Source organism: Microcaecilia unicolor, chromosome 1 (genome assembly GCF_901765095.1).
Source record: "Microcaecilia unicolor chromosome 1, aMicUni1.1, whole genome shotgun sequence".
Lineage (NCBI taxonomy): Eukaryota > Metazoa > Chordata > Amphibia > Gymnophiona > Siphonopidae > Microcaecilia > Microcaecilia unicolor.
In genome coordinates, this window is record NC_044031.1 from 616,600,602 (window position 1) to 616,615,943 (window position 15,342).

A 15,342-nucleotide genomic window follows, 5' to 3' on the forward strand; every position below is an offset into this window, starting at 1 on the left:
AGGGACAATCTCACTCCAGATACACTAATTGGTAGAGTGGGTGGTGCAGGGGCTCTGGGGAGGCTTTAAATGCTTTTGCCTTTGATTTTGTAGGGAGCTCCCTACTGTGACTGCAGAAAAATGCCTGGGGGGGAGGGGGAAGGGGTCAGGGCTGTTCTGCTACAAGAAAATCAGCACATGAAAAGAGAACCAGACAGCAGTTTAGTGCTGAAACAAAACTTTTTTTTTGGTGAAGGACGTCCAATTGTTAGGTATGAGTCCCGCTCAGTAGCCCCAACAAGAGGTGCAGACCTCCCGTTAGGTTTTCCACGGTGCATTGAGTCGGAAAACGGCTCGGAGAACCCTTTTGTGCATGTCCTGGTTTACTACTTGCATGTTAAACTGGCTAGAACCAGTTTAAAAACCACATTGCTGGTTGGTTATGTTTAGTGCATCTAGCCCTCAATCTGAGAGACAGTAGGAAAAAGTAAGGACCCCCACAGGTGATAGCTACATCCTTGTAATTCCTCTGCTTCACTTGAGTGTAAAGTCCTTTCCTAGCTACTGGTTGCACCCTGTTACACACCATAGATATGTCCCACATATCTTTCTTTTCTATTTCTATTTTATTTCTCAAAATAAAGAATTTAAATATACCATAAAAGTGAAATAAAAATAAATTTGAAATTTTTGTAACTTACACCAGTAATTGATTCTGAAATAATGGAAGCTACGGTGGGATGCCCTGGATGCATGAATCAATGTCTGTCCTTTAAAACAAACCACCACCATTATCTTTACACCATCACCATGTCACCACATGGGCTCAGGTCACTGCATTCCTTTTCTGCAGTGATAGCAAGACCCGGAATCAGTTGGAGATGGGCCAGCTGAAGCATAGGGTACTAGAGTGCCCGACAGCACTCAAGTCCTGCCTGGGTTCTCACTTTCTAGCAGAAGCATAATTCATGTTGAACCAGCTACATGTTTCTTGAACAGCTGGAAAGGAAGGTAAAATTTACAACTGTTACCAAACAAGCAAGTGATATTTAGTTTTAAACCAAGATAGATAATAATCCTCTAACTTCCTGGTCGAATCTAATATTGCTGATCAGAAGACTTGATAAACTGAAGTACCGCTCCAGTGCTGGAGATGAGACCAATAAAATGAGGAACAACATTGAAATTGGATTACATATTACGGTGCAACAAACCATGATAAAACCAGAAAAACATGGGCATGCTAAAACCTTGAAAAAGAACTGAAGGCAGCCAAGGATCGCTTACAACCCAGTGAACAGTTATCACATACAAGGCATGCTATTGTTTCAGTGCCATGTGTTTCACAGTTAGAGGGCAACTTTCAAAGTCTGTATGCAAAATCTCTGCAGGTACTTTTCACTTGCAGACATTACATCAATTTTCAAGGGTAAAAATTTCCCTTTGAAACTTCACAAAGTCCGTGTGGATACTTTATCAGTGAATATCAACCTGCAGGAAATAGGTAAATGCTGTCTCTTTCCCAACCCTGCCTCTCATCCTGATTATGTGCACACATTTATGAATGTATTGGCCATGTGTGCATAACCATCGATATGTATGCAGTGGACAATTTATTTAAAAACTATTTCTACAAATAAAACCATGTTGGATGCATTTGAAAATTACTCTCTTTAAGCTTACTTCAAAAGCAAAATATGAATTTTGTTAGTAGATGGTTATAACATGTGCCTTTGTTCTGTTGGTTCAGGCTACCCCAAGCCTGCATGTAGTTATGCTAAAAGGTCTTGTACATCTACTATGCAGTTCATAGGAGCCAACTTTTCAAAATGATTGGGGGTGCTGATTTTTTTTTTTTTTTTTACAAGTGGTGCATTCCCCTGCCCCCTCTCCTCCCTCCGAGTTCCAGGCCTCCATCCCTGCCTCTGAGTTCCAGCTCCCCCCTCACTCTCCCAGTTCCAGGCCAGGCCATGCCATGCCCCTTCCCCTCCCCTCCCCCTCCAAGTTCCTACTACTACTACTATTTAGTATTTATATAGCGCTACAAAGCGTAAGCAGCGCTGCACAAACATAGAAGAAAGACAGTCCCTGCTCAAAAAGCTTACAATCTAATAGACAAAAAATAATAAAGCAAGCAAATCAATTAATGTGTAGAGGACCGGACTCTACCTTGACAATTAACTAGGAGGGAGGGAGTGGATGGGGGGGAGGAGGGAAGGGGAGACATAAACAGTTGGTTAAAGCTATTCTGAAGATGTTAAAATTCTAAATTGGAAAGTATCCGACTGAATATTTGCATTTATATTTGTATGTTTGATCTTTATTCAATAAAAACTCAATAAAAAATAATAATGTGTAGAGGAAAAAGAGGAGAGGAGGGAAGGTAGAAGCGAGTGCAACTAATTATGTCCATAAAACCACTACAAAATAAATAAATACCACACTGTGTAGACATTTCCTTTGACCCATGGAACAACATTTTCAGAAGCAACACTCGCTGATCTTAAGACAGGCCTTATTAAAAGCATGGATCCTTTAAGTGAGATTCTAGATGGCATCTATTTATTTATTACATGAAAGGCAGAAATGCTTTAGAACACAGATTCCCTGTTATTCACCTCTTCAAACCAATAGAAAAGAACCCACAGTGTCAAGACACCAATTAGCACTTCATTTAAAAATATCCATTTAAAAAGGGACAAATTCAAAAGGACCAATTCATCATTTACCTTCAACATAATGCCACACATGAACAAATCTGGTTAAAATACCTTTACTATATCTTACCTCTCAAACTATCACACAAAGTAAAACATAGAAAGTGTTATTTCCTTTCAAAAATCATTTAATTCCTGAAACACAGCTCAAAAGGACTTTCAACACCACCACCATCACATTTGTCCTTAGGGGTCAGGAAGAACATTGTGCAGACCTTTTTCTGTCTCTTCTGGATCACCAAATACATAAATTGCCACAACTTGTGTGATTTTGAAGACTGCCTGGGTCCAGGGGCCCAATTTCAAACCAAACTTGACTCCAGGCCTCCCTCCCTGACTCTGAGTTCCAGACCCCCCCCTCTCCCCCCCTCCGAATTTAAAAGTCACTCATCTTACCTCCTGCTCCGAGAAGTTACATCTGAGACAGCAGCCCAGGAAAAAGCGTGCAGGCAGGAGACTCAGAGCTGTTCCGTTTGGTCTCTCTGAGCTCTGGTCCAGCCCTTGCGTACACAGGAAATGAGGGCGGGACCAAAGCTCAGAGAGACCAAACAGAACAGCTCTGAGTCTCCTGCCTGCACGCTTTTTCCTGGGCTGCTGCTGCAGATGTAATTCCTCCGACGAGGAGGTAAGATGAGTGACTTTTAAATTTCGGAGGTAGGGGGACGCCCTGCAAGGAACTTCCGGTGGGTGACTATTGGGGGTGCTCAAGCACCCACAGCACCCACGGAGTCAGCGCCTATGATGCAGTTTAACAGTGTATATAGTACAGTCCACACATCTTAATTTTAATTCTGTCGTAGTGTGAATGGTGTAGGAAATGCAAAAAGAAAAACAGATACCTTAGTAAAAAGTTTCACTCGTTAATAAAGAAACTTTTTGTGAAAACTTTGCTCTGGGATCTGCTTCCCCCCTCCCCCACCTTTCACTGCTTGCAGATCAGAAGAGCCTCTCTTGTTTTGCTGATGTGAATGTTGTAGGTACACTACTAACAGGGAAGTGCTACTGTCAAACAAGGCGGCCTAGAACATGGCTACTGAAACCTGTCCTGTGACCCACAAGCTGGGGCTTGAGGAAATCCACATCTGAATATACTGGAGACCTACTGTAAACATATCTCATCCATATACACTGTGACTATCTTGAACACACAACTGTCTGTGGTAGCTTCATAGCAACCCAGTAGATGACAGAAGTAAAAAAAGATCAACCACCTTATCTAGTCTGCCCAGCTTTTCCCATGTATGCTGCAAGCATATGTTCCAGTTCCTAGCCACAGTGCATGGCCGCTCATAACATCTCTCCCTTTATCCACCATCTTGGGAAAAAGAGCATACAAGTCCCTGGCTTAGTTCAACCTCCAGCAATCTTTCCTTCCCAGGTCTAATCACAAAGTTTAGTAATGATTGAAATAGCCACAAACAATAAATACTTGGGTTTCTGTTAGGTTAGGATTTTCTTGGCTCCTATGGCAAACACTCTAGCCTCCTCAATTCTCTGCATAACTCGACAGACAGACCTGGTTACATGAGCACCTGCACTTTAGCTAGAACACCTAACTATATTACGATCGGAAATCAGGATCCCCTACGTAATCCACATCCCCATTATCATCCCATCAAGCTTAATAACAATCTAAACAGCTACCAAAACTAGTAAGGTCACTGCCTAAGCATCCTGCCTTCCTGGTCAGTATTTCACCATCTGGCTAATGGGAGAGGTTTGGGAAGCACTTACCTACAGTAACCCACACTAATTCGGTAATGGCCCGTGGAAATAGAAATGGGAAAGAACAGGTCACAAAATCCATGCAAGACTAGCACAGCAATGGTGGGCACAAGAGATTTATGTTCGAAGTTCTTCCATTGCCCATATTATTACCTTGTTTAAATGGTGTGAATTTGAAGTCTGGTAAGTATTTCCTCAATTTGCTGTTGCTGGCTGTTTTCTTAAACTGTCCATCTGATTTTGTGGAATCAAACTGAATGCAAGGGATTAAGGGAAAGTGTAAAATAATTCTTGGGGAGCAGACCTCCCTACAAACCGAGCAGCCCCTACTACACCCTTGAATTAAAAAAATTCCCTGACTCATAGATGTTGGCAGATAAAAAGCACCGGGTCTATCCACTCTGCCCATTTATGTCTTATCCCATGCACACTTGAATTCTACCATCTATGCTGGAAGTCTGTTCCAGCTGTTTGCCAATCCTAGTGAAAATCAACTTCTCCATGAAAAAGTACTTCTCGACGTTAATCCTGAGTCGGACCCCCCCCCCCCCCCCATCTAAATTCATGTTCTGTAGTTCTACCACCTTTCCTGCTCTGGAAAAGGTTTGTTTGAAGATTAAATACCCTTCAAATATTTAAATGTTTGTATCATATCACCCCTGTCTCTCCTTTCCTCCACAGTGTACATTTTCAGTTTATCAAGTCTCTCTTAATATGTCTTGTTGCGCAAACACCATACCATTTTTGTTACACCACCAAGTCTTTTTACATCCTTAGCAAGATTCAGCCTCCAAAACTGAACACAAAACTCCAAGTGGCTCCTCATTCACTTGATATCTGAACAGCTTTATGTTGTCTGTAACACAGAAATTCTCTCACTCTTTATTATCTACCCAGTCCATCCTGACAAGAGAAAATCCTTCTACCATCTTCTCCAAACCCTGATTACATTAACTGAAACTGCATCATCAACTTCTTCTAATACAGTGGTTTCTCAATGTTTTAAAGAGTGTTTGTGTTCTGTTCCCACAGTAACATCTGCATCTTTTGCATTTCTTCTAGTTCAAAAGCACGTTTAATGCTGTTTTCATATTTTAGGATTTTTCATGTTACTGTAGGTACTTCCTGCTTAGTGTGTAGTCCTATACATTACTGCAGCCACACTTGCTTAGTGTATAATTTTTACTCTTAGGGCAATTCCTTTGCATGCTCCTGTATGAGGAAAGGCTAAAGAGGTTACGGCTTGTCAGCTTGGAAAAGAGACGGCTGAGGGGGGATAGGATTGAGGTCCACAAAATCCTGAGTGGTGTGGAGTGGGTGGAGGTGAATCGATTTTTCACTCGTTCAAAGTACAAAGACTCTAGGGGACACTCAATGAAATTACATGGAAATACTTTTTAAAACAAATAGGAGGAAATATTTTTTCACTCAAAGAATAGTTAAGCTCAGGAACTCGTTGCCGGAGGATCTGGTAATGCCAGTTAGCGTATCTGGGTTTAAAATAGGTTTGGACAAGTTCCTGGAGAAAAAGTCCATAGTCTGTTATCAAGATGGACATGGGGGAAGCCACCGCTTGCCCTGGGATTGGTAGCATTGAATGGAGCTACTAACTGTGTTTCTGCCAGGTTACTTGTGACCCGGACTGGCCACTGCTGGAAGCAGGATACTGGACTAGATGGACCATTGGTCGGACCCAGTATGGCTATTCTTGTTATTATGTCCTCCCTCTCAGCTAAGCCCAAGGCTTTTGTTCCCTACTGTCATTTCCCGATTATCCTTACAATCTGTGTTCTGATGGGCCAGCCCCTGGCAGCTGCGTGCAAAAGGGCTGTCCTCAGTGACCTTGAGTGAACTTCACAGTAACCTGGCCTCAAGCTCAGACCCTATTGGGCTCCTTTCCTTATGCTCTAGCCTGTGGGTGTTTCTTCTTAACCCTCCCTGACCCTACATGGCAAAAACTCCCATCTTGTCTCACAAGCAGGGTGTTCTTTCCCTCCCTTTCCTCCTAAAGGTGAATTACTTTTAACCAGACTTCAATCTGTATTGTAGAAAAGCATTACCATCATACCTATGTTAGTTGAAAGTTTTAATGTGTGCTTATTAGGTGTATCATTAATATTATGTTAACATTGAATTATATGTCTGGTATTTGAATTTCAGTGCCACTAAATGTGTATATTTTTGATACTGTTTCATGGTAGTCTTATTATTAGGTTTCAATGTACTGTTTTCAAGTTTACCTCATTTATTGTATTTATGTTAATACTTGGTCATTTTACTATTGTTATGCCGTTAACAAAATTGTAAGTACCTACTGTACACTGCCTTGGGTGAATCTCTTTATAAAGGCAGTAAATAAATCCCAATAAATAAATATTGCAGTCCAGATCCTTTCTTGTGCCACCAGATTTGACTGTATTACCCCTCTTCTTATTCAACAAAATTTGTTACCTATCGCACCCCTCATCCATATAAGATCCTAGTCCTTGCCCACAAGGTTCACTACTCCGGTGTTCCTCCTTATCTTTCTTCCCTTCTTATCCCTTATACTCCACCCAGAGCCTTTCACTTCCTTAATGACAATCGCCTACAGATCTCCTTTTCTAAAAGAAGCCCATCAAGAATCCACCAGAACCCATGATTTTATTTTTCTGGCTTGCCCTATCACTTTGGAATCCTCTCCCAACCTCTATTTGCTTAAACTGCTCATATCCCCAAGTTCTTAAGAAAACACATCTCTTTCAAAAAGGCTTTTTCTATTTGACTCTATCCAAAGAGCTCTCTTGGGATCCATTAGCGTTGAAGTCTCCTCCTCTCACCCCTTGCCTTTATTTTTCTTTTAAGAACATTGATGTTCTTTTATTTTTCTAGTTTATTGAATGTTGTACAATGATCGCTTTTCCTCAAAAAGATAGCAATCAAGTTTTAATAAATCAAATTTGTTTTTCACTCATTTGCAGTAAAGCGGTGTGGTAGCCATGTTAGTCCACAATGCGGTATATAATCATTCAATGCAAAAAGTGTGAAGAAGGGTGCTATATTGGAGAAACAAGTCAACCAGGATGCCACCTCTGAGGGACAGCACTTTATAAAACCAGAGCACTGCAAAGATCTTATGGTAAGAATACTAAAAGGAAAATTTAAGCCAATCCGGGAGCTAAGACCTTTGAAGTCAAAATGATGAAATATTTTGACACCCACCAGACAAGACTTAAGATCTGGGTTTTCTATCTCACTATAAACCATAAAATTATACAGCTTTTTTCACTCTCTAATCAGCCATCCCTCTCTCCCTCTCACCCATCCAGTTCTCCCTGTGTCTCACCTAACCTACCCCTCCCTCTTCCTGTGAGACTGTCATTGGAATGCTTTTGTGATTCACTTATATATTCTGATATTTGTCAACATCTGCTTATTTCCGATCTGAAGGGTTACCTTCAAAACTAATCAAAAAACGTATTAAGTTAGTCCAATAAAAAGTGGCATCATCTTATTTTCTTTTCTCTGTTTTGATTTATTTCTACTTACACCCATTTGCACAAATTCGGCATCCTACTTCTCAACCATTTTCATTCATCTACCAAACATCTCCACCTCTACAACAGACAACTTTCTCTTCAGATCTTTACTTTCACTTCCCACAACAGTGATTACCAGTTTGAAGGCTCTTGCACTGGGGCAGTAAGTTTTTGCTGTCAATTACAAACTATAAGTAAATTAGCTACATCTGTCTGCTGAAATTTCAGAAAACAGGGTCTTGTGGTTGATGTGGCTGGTTCATACTGTCTGGATATTAGAGCATATGCATATTCTAAGAAAGCCAGAATTGATTTGCTTACATGATCGTACATGCTGTTCTACCTCCCCTTTGTTTCAAACCTACTCCTTTTCCGCCATTTGCTCAGCCCTAACCCCCAAGTTTTCCAATTTCTACCTTCTGTGCTAAATGAGCTCCAAATCATGACTGCTTCGATGCTGCCCCTTATAGTATCCAAAATTAAGTCTTGGGATCCTTGCGCTAAGTGTCCTGCTTACCTATGGGATTCTGTCATCTCTCAGGGTTTTTAAAACAAAAAACATGTAGATGAAAATTTCTACTTTCTATGGGGAAATTTCTTTAGGAGCCTTGTCTATATAACATGGTGGCAATCTTTCCCCCAGTGCAGAGCGTAAGTTAGATACTATAGCTGTGAAATGGTAGTGGTCCTGGCACTCACACTATAGTATCTAACTTACGCTCTGCACTGGGGGAAAGATTGCCACCATGTTATATAGACAAGGCTCCTAAATATATATATATTCATTTTTTATTGCACTTTAGCTCCTTTAGGGCTTCCAGTTCAAGCACAGCAAGCAGTTACTTGGTTATGGTGCTTCAAGTTTTCATTCACAGCTACACAGAGGTTGTCTGTATAACCCACACCTAGCCCAGCCTGTGCAGTGACTGTCTTGGAAGGAAGATTAAGACTTTCTTCAAAGTCTGGTACATGTGCACTCTGAGTCTGGCCACCACTGAACACAGAGTCCTCCTCCCATGGGACTTGTTTGTCTCTGTTCTGTTTAAAAGCAATGTTCAACTCCAATCCTCAAATGCCAACAGTCAACTGGGTTTTCAGGATATCCACATGAAAATGCATGAAATTAATTTGTACACAATGAAGGCAATGTATACAAATCCATCTCATGCATATTCAGCAGGAATCGCCTAAAAACCTGACCGGCTTGCAGCACTCAAGGACCAGGGTTACCCATCCCAGGTGCAAAATCTATTTCCCATCCAGAAGACAGATTTACTTTAACTTTCCTAGGCCTTGACCAAGGAGTAAATGCCCCATCTCACCAGGGAAGGTTATTGAGATTCCAACCAGATCCCAGCACAGGATCCTTTGAATAGTGTGCATAGAGGGTTGAACCTTCTATTCTCACCAGAGGAGAATGCTAGGACCACAGCCAGACCATGTATGTTAAGGATACCAGAAGCTTTCCCTTGAAGTCCATGGCTTCTACAATGGCCTCAGCCGCGTCCTTTATGGAAACTTCATCTTCTTCTCCAACTAAACACAAAGGAGGTAAAGATGAGTCACACAGAGGGGCTGTGCGCAAAGAGAAAACACTGTCTAGCTCTTACAAGGACAGTAAGCTCAGTTTCCAGAAGCAACACTGGACACAGAGCACACAGGTGTGGTAATAACTTTCATGTGGGGGAAGAACAGCTCTCAGCTTAGTTTCATGTACAGAAGAGAGGGGCCACACTGGGCATATCTGTTTTAGATATCTGATGCTTAGAGAGGAATCAGTAATTCAGGGTGGAAAGGAACAAGAGGATTGGGGGGGTGGGTGGAAGTTAGTATTCAGGAAATCTTTCTTTCTGGGCTTACAGAAAGCAGCTGGCTAAAGAAATTTAGGACTGCTATTACAGCTTCTAGGTTTGTCTATTTAGCTAGCAAGCAAACCTTGGGGGATTGTTAGTTTTCTGGTTTTTGTTAGCTGGTTGGATTCCCACTGCATCTTTAAGTCATTTAACCCTCCATTGCCCAGGCACAAAAATAAGTACCTGTATATAATATGTAAACCACTTTGATTGTAACCACAGAAAGGTGGTATATCAAATCCCATCCCCCTTCCATGACTTCTTTTTATTCATTTTGATTTAGCTCACACCTTTTTCAGGACTTCAAGGAAAGTTACATTCAGTTACCTTGAAAGATTTATAATCTAAGACTGTATCTGAGGCAAAGGTTAAGTGACTTGCCCAAGGTCACAAGGAGCTATCAGTAGGACCTGAACGATGGTTTCTCTGGTTCTTGGCCCACTCTTCTAATCACTCCTCCATTCCTGAAAAACACATCCCCAGCTTGCTTTTAGTCTTGTCCTCTTTTATCCAGATAAATTTGTGATTGTGGGCCCGATGCACAAAGGTTGCTATAAAATATGGCTGCCTCGGTAAAATTTACCACGTCGCAAACAGTGACCAACGCACAAAGGAGATCTCATGCAAATGAGATGCACGGATCCCCCTTCGTGCATCGGTTGTTGTTTGCGACTCGAAGCTGTCAAATGCAGCTGTCAAACCCTTCCCGTGCCTCCTGACCCCCCTTGCACCCCCAACAAAATTCCCTGGTGGTCCAGTGGATCCCATACCCTCCTCGCCCCTGCACCATCCAGCGGAGTGCACCCCGGCAAATAACCCTGGTGGTCTAGGTATAGTGACCCCCTTCCTGGTACAATTAAAATAAAATTGGGCAGGAGCGTCATCTCCTACCTTGGACCCCACCGCTTTCAGAATGGTGGCACCCAGTCCCTGCCCGGTGCATTCTGGGATGCATTAGGTGGGGCTAAACAACATATAAAGTTTTTCTCCTTATATGGTGTTTAGCCCCACCCAGTGCACCCCAGAATAGTAACATAGTAAGTGATGGTAGATAGACCTGAATGGGCCATCCAGTCTGCCCAACAGTCACACTCATTACCAATTCATGATTAAATCAACAATGAATGTGATATTATATACTTGATCATGAGTCTTTCTTTGACGTTTCTGGGACATAGACCATAAGTCCGCCTGGCTCTATCCTTATGTTCCACCTACTGGAGTTGCCATCAAAGCCCACTCCAGGCTATCCAAATTTGTCTTGTCATTTGCGGGACCTAGATCATAAATCTCTGCCCAGCACTGCCCTCGGTTCCAGCTACTGAAGTTGCCATTGAAGCCCTTTCCAGCTTATCCTAAACTGGACTGCCATATACAGACACAGACCTACTAAGTCTGCTTGCCACCAGCCTTAGTTCTTTACAGCCGGAGTAGCCGTCCAAGTATCACTCATACATTCACCCCCTGCAGCCATTTAAGGGTTTTTATTTAATTATTTTTCTTTTCTACTGTCTATTTTCTAAATAGAGTTCCTCTGTGTTTATCCCATGCCTTTTTGAATTCCGTCACTGTTTTTGTCTCTACCATCTTCCTCGGGAGGGCATTCCAGGCACCGACCACCCTCTCCGTTAAAAAGAATTTCCTGACATTATTCCTAAGTCTACCACCCCGCAACCTCAACTCATGTCCTCTAGTTTTACCATTTCCCTTTCTCTGGAAGATATTTGTTTCAATGTTAATACCTTTCAAGTATTTAAATATCTGTATCATATCTCCCCTGTTCCTTCTTTCCTCTAGGCTATACGTATTTAGGTCTTCCAGTCTTCTTCTCATACGTTTTATGGCGCAAGCCCCATCTCATTTTTGTCACCTTCCTCTGGACTGCTTCTAGTCTTTTTAAATCCTTTCCTTAACAAGATACAGCCTACAAAACTGAACACAATACTCCAGGTAGGGGCCTCACAACAGTGACTTGTACAGGGGCATCAACACCTCCTTTCTTCTGCTGGTTACTCCTCCTCTCTCGATGCAGCCTAGCATCCTTCTGGCTACAGCCACCACTTTGTCGCACTGTTTTGGCACCAGGTAGGGGATGGACACCACTATTTTGAAAGTGGTGGGGCCTGATGCAGGAGGTGTTGTTCCTGCCAAATTTAAGGTACGGGGGGGGGGGGGGGGGGGGGGGGAGAGGGGTTCACTAGACCACCAGGAAATTTTGTCAGTGAGTGAAGGGAAGAGTTACTGAGCACACGCAGGCAGCCTTTGCAGCTGCCTGCTTGTCCTTCCTCCCTCTCTGACAGCTTCAGAGCAGCCGAAAAATTTGCTCATTTGAGCTCGAAACTCTGGAGCTGTGCATCCCCTGGAACGCTCATTAGAATACTAATAAGCTCATTGTAATACATTTGCTTGGGGTTCTCGGTGGCTGCTAATGGCACACATTGGAGCCATGGAAAACCCCTTTGTGCATTACTAACTAAATAGCATTTGCTTTAGACTGGCTACAAGCAGTCTAAAGCAAATGTTCCCAGTACGGTAAGCTTTGTGCATATATCCCTGTGTGCAGATAAAATCTGTCCAACACAAGAAAGGAGAAGATATAAAACACAAAACGTATGCAAGAAATCAGAAAGGAAGCTTCAGGTGACTCATCACATCAGTGCAAGAGGGGACTGAATTTGGTTCCTAGTTGTCCCAAATCACAGCTAAATGCACTAGCTATCACTGGCCTAATCCTTACACCACGGATTTATTTATTTATTTGTATTTATTTATTATATTTGTATCCCACACTTTCCCACTAAAAGCGGGCTCAATGCGACTTACATAGTAATAGGTAACACAGAATTTTGTTATGTAAAGTAGGAAATTAAGTATAACATAATAGAAGGATGGATGGGTAGTAAATGGATGGGTAGGTAGGTAGAGACAGGTGATAGAGAGAGGAGGGTAAGGTGGGAGATAGATCTGGGTCAATGTCGTTTTCTCTTCAGTATATGTCAGGTAGATGGGTTCATGAGATTAATCTGGGTCTTTTGGGTAGGCTTGTTTGAATACATTTTGCTCATACACACAGCAAATATATTCCTCCATGTCACAGAAACATTCTGTTTAGAGCTGGCAGCAAGTGCAGTGAGGACAGAGTGCATGCGACAGCCTGGAAGAACCTACCTGACAGGATGATGGGATCCACCTCATTGTACTCCCTCAGCACCCAGATAAAGAGTCGGGCCAGGTCCTGTAGGGAACCAGGAAACGTTTTAGTGTCTTCACAGATCCATTTTCATAGACTCAAGTAAAGACCTTCCCTGTATGGCTGAAGTTTATTGCAACCACTGTTTCACTTACAGAAATAATTCTAATAAGGTTTTATTTCTTGTACACCCTACCAAAATATGCACTTAGGCATGCAACAATAGTACTAATTTTTTTCACAAAAATCAAATTATTACTGAACTGCAAGAATACTAATATGTAGTTAGTGTTAACTATACAGCAAAGGAATACATGCAACTCTAGGATGAAATGATAATATGTATTAAATACAATAAAAACCTTATAAAGATCCCGTAACTAAGAGGTCCTTATACTAAAATGATAATGTAGTTAGCAGAGAATCAAATGTATCTATACTATCATAACATATACATAAGTGAACAGTAGAAACACAATAAAAATACAAAGTTAGTACTATCCAGAAAGATAAAACAAAACATTGGGGGGGGGGGGGGGGGGAGGACACACCCTACTTGAGGGGCTTCCAGGTCAAAGGGACTTACTCTGTTCAAGATCCACAACCTTGTCATTAGGCCTAAAAGCCACATATTTAGCTGTCAAAGGGACTTCTCTGAATTATGAAATCCAGGCTGGTGAAACAGATCAGGAAAAAGTCCTTCCCATGCTTCTTTCACTAAGGAGAAGGCTAAAAAGACCACTTGGGTACAAAAAAAGTGAAAAAGACATCTCCGAATATGGGAAAAAGGGGGAGGCTGATCATATATTGCATTAAAAGCCAATGTTAAAAAGGGGTAAACAGAATTTAGATAGCTAGAACTCCATTTTTTTAAACACTAGAGTAATATGAAACACGGAACATAGCGTTGATAACGGGCTATGTAACCTATCCAGTCTGCTCAGCTCCATAATCCCTTCCTCTCCCTCAAAGATACCCGGTGCCTGTCTCATGCCTTTCTTGAATTCTGAAACTGTCCTTATTTCCACAACCTCTACTGGGAGACTCTTCTGTGCATCAGGAAGAAATCCCAAATCCAGTGGCAGATTGAGACCTAACAGAATTCACGACACTGATCCTAGAGATCAAAATACCTATGTAGAGTGTAGTTCTCAACCCACACACAGCCCTACGATGCAGGCAGTGCATGCAAATGTATTTCAAGCATATTTATTAAGAACATAAGTGTTGCCATACTGGGACAGACCAGAGGTCCATCAAAAACAGTATCCTATTTCCAACAGTGGCCAATCCAGGTTGCAAGTACCTGGCAAGATTCCAAAAGAGTAACACAGATTTTATGGTGATTATCCTAGAAATAAGTACTGGATTTTCCCAAATCCATGTTAATACAGACTTTTTTGGGTTTTCTTATGAAATTATCCAAACCTTTTTCAAACCCTGCTAACTGCTTTTACCGCATTCTCTGGCAACAAATTCCAGAGTTTAATTACATGTTGAGTGAAGAAATATTTTCTATGATTTGTTTTAAATTTACTATTTAGTAGTACACATGAGAAAGAAAGAGTGCATGGACTGTGCTTACCAGAGAGTAGATGAATTGTCTTCTGGGGTTCCCTGTGCCCCAGATGGTAAGAGCTGTACCATTCTCTAAAGAAAAAAAAAAAGAGAGAGAGGATGTACATCAGTGTTCTCTAAACGCACAGGTACTATTCATAACCAGTCACAGACAGGGGAATGAAATAGGCATCTGCCATTCCCATTCCCTAACACAGTTGGAAAAGCTAAAGAACAGGCATAGAGTTGGAGCTGTAATAGGACAGGAGGATTGTGTTGGTCTGCAAAGGATAGGGAGACTGGAATGAAGAGAATTACTCTGGTCTAATTTTAGTCAGTCACAAATTTGCTCTCATGCTGCTTACAACACGAGGGCTCTCTCATGCAACCTAATTAGCTGCATAGCATTGGATATCCTTACAACAGAGCCCCATATTTCAGAAGAAGGTATAACACAGCATATGGCTAATACCCCCACCATGCTGTGACACAACGGGTCCCAAGTCAGAACCCTCCAGCAGCGCAAAAAAAAAATGAGATAAATCTGGATCAACACTGGCTTAAGCTTGTGAAAGAAGATGTGATCTGAACTGAATGATATGCCCCAAAATTAGCAGACAAGCTGCCATGGGGAATGGGCAGCTCATGAGGTCAGGAACAGCTTCTGAGAGGAGATGTATTGGTAGTGAGGGAAGTGCTAAAAGAACACTGTCAATATTTTTTTATTTTCCTTACATTTGTACCCCGCACTTTCCCACTCATAGCAGGTTCAATGCGGCTTACATATTATATACAGGTACTTA

At 41.8% G+C, this 15,342-nt stretch overlaps 1 protein-coding gene across 6 annotated transcripts in view; it reads right to left on the reverse strand.

Annotated features, from left to right (window-relative positions):
• Positions 1–373: 373 nt before the first annotated feature.
• TSTA3 (tissue specific transplantation antigen P35B) overlaps positions 374–15,342 on the reverse strand; it is a 33,932-nt gene continuing 18,963 nt past the window's right edge. For all 6 annotated transcript variants that reach the window (XM_030219962.1, XM_030219947.1, XM_030219933.1 and 3 more), the window contains exons 7-11: positions 14,568–14,632; positions 12,961–13,027; positions 9,396–9,475; positions 4,575–4,674; positions 374–978 (exon numbers count right to left, since the gene is read on the reverse strand). In XM_030219962.1, coding sequence (XP_030075822.1) covers positions 923–978; positions 4,575–4,674; positions 9,396–9,475; positions 12,961–13,027; positions 14,568–14,632 — 368 coding nt within the window. In that variant the 3' untranslated portion in view covers positions 374–922. The remainder of the gene's footprint in view (positions 979–4,574; positions 4,675–9,395; positions 9,476–12,960; positions 13,028–14,567; positions 14,633–15,342) is intronic.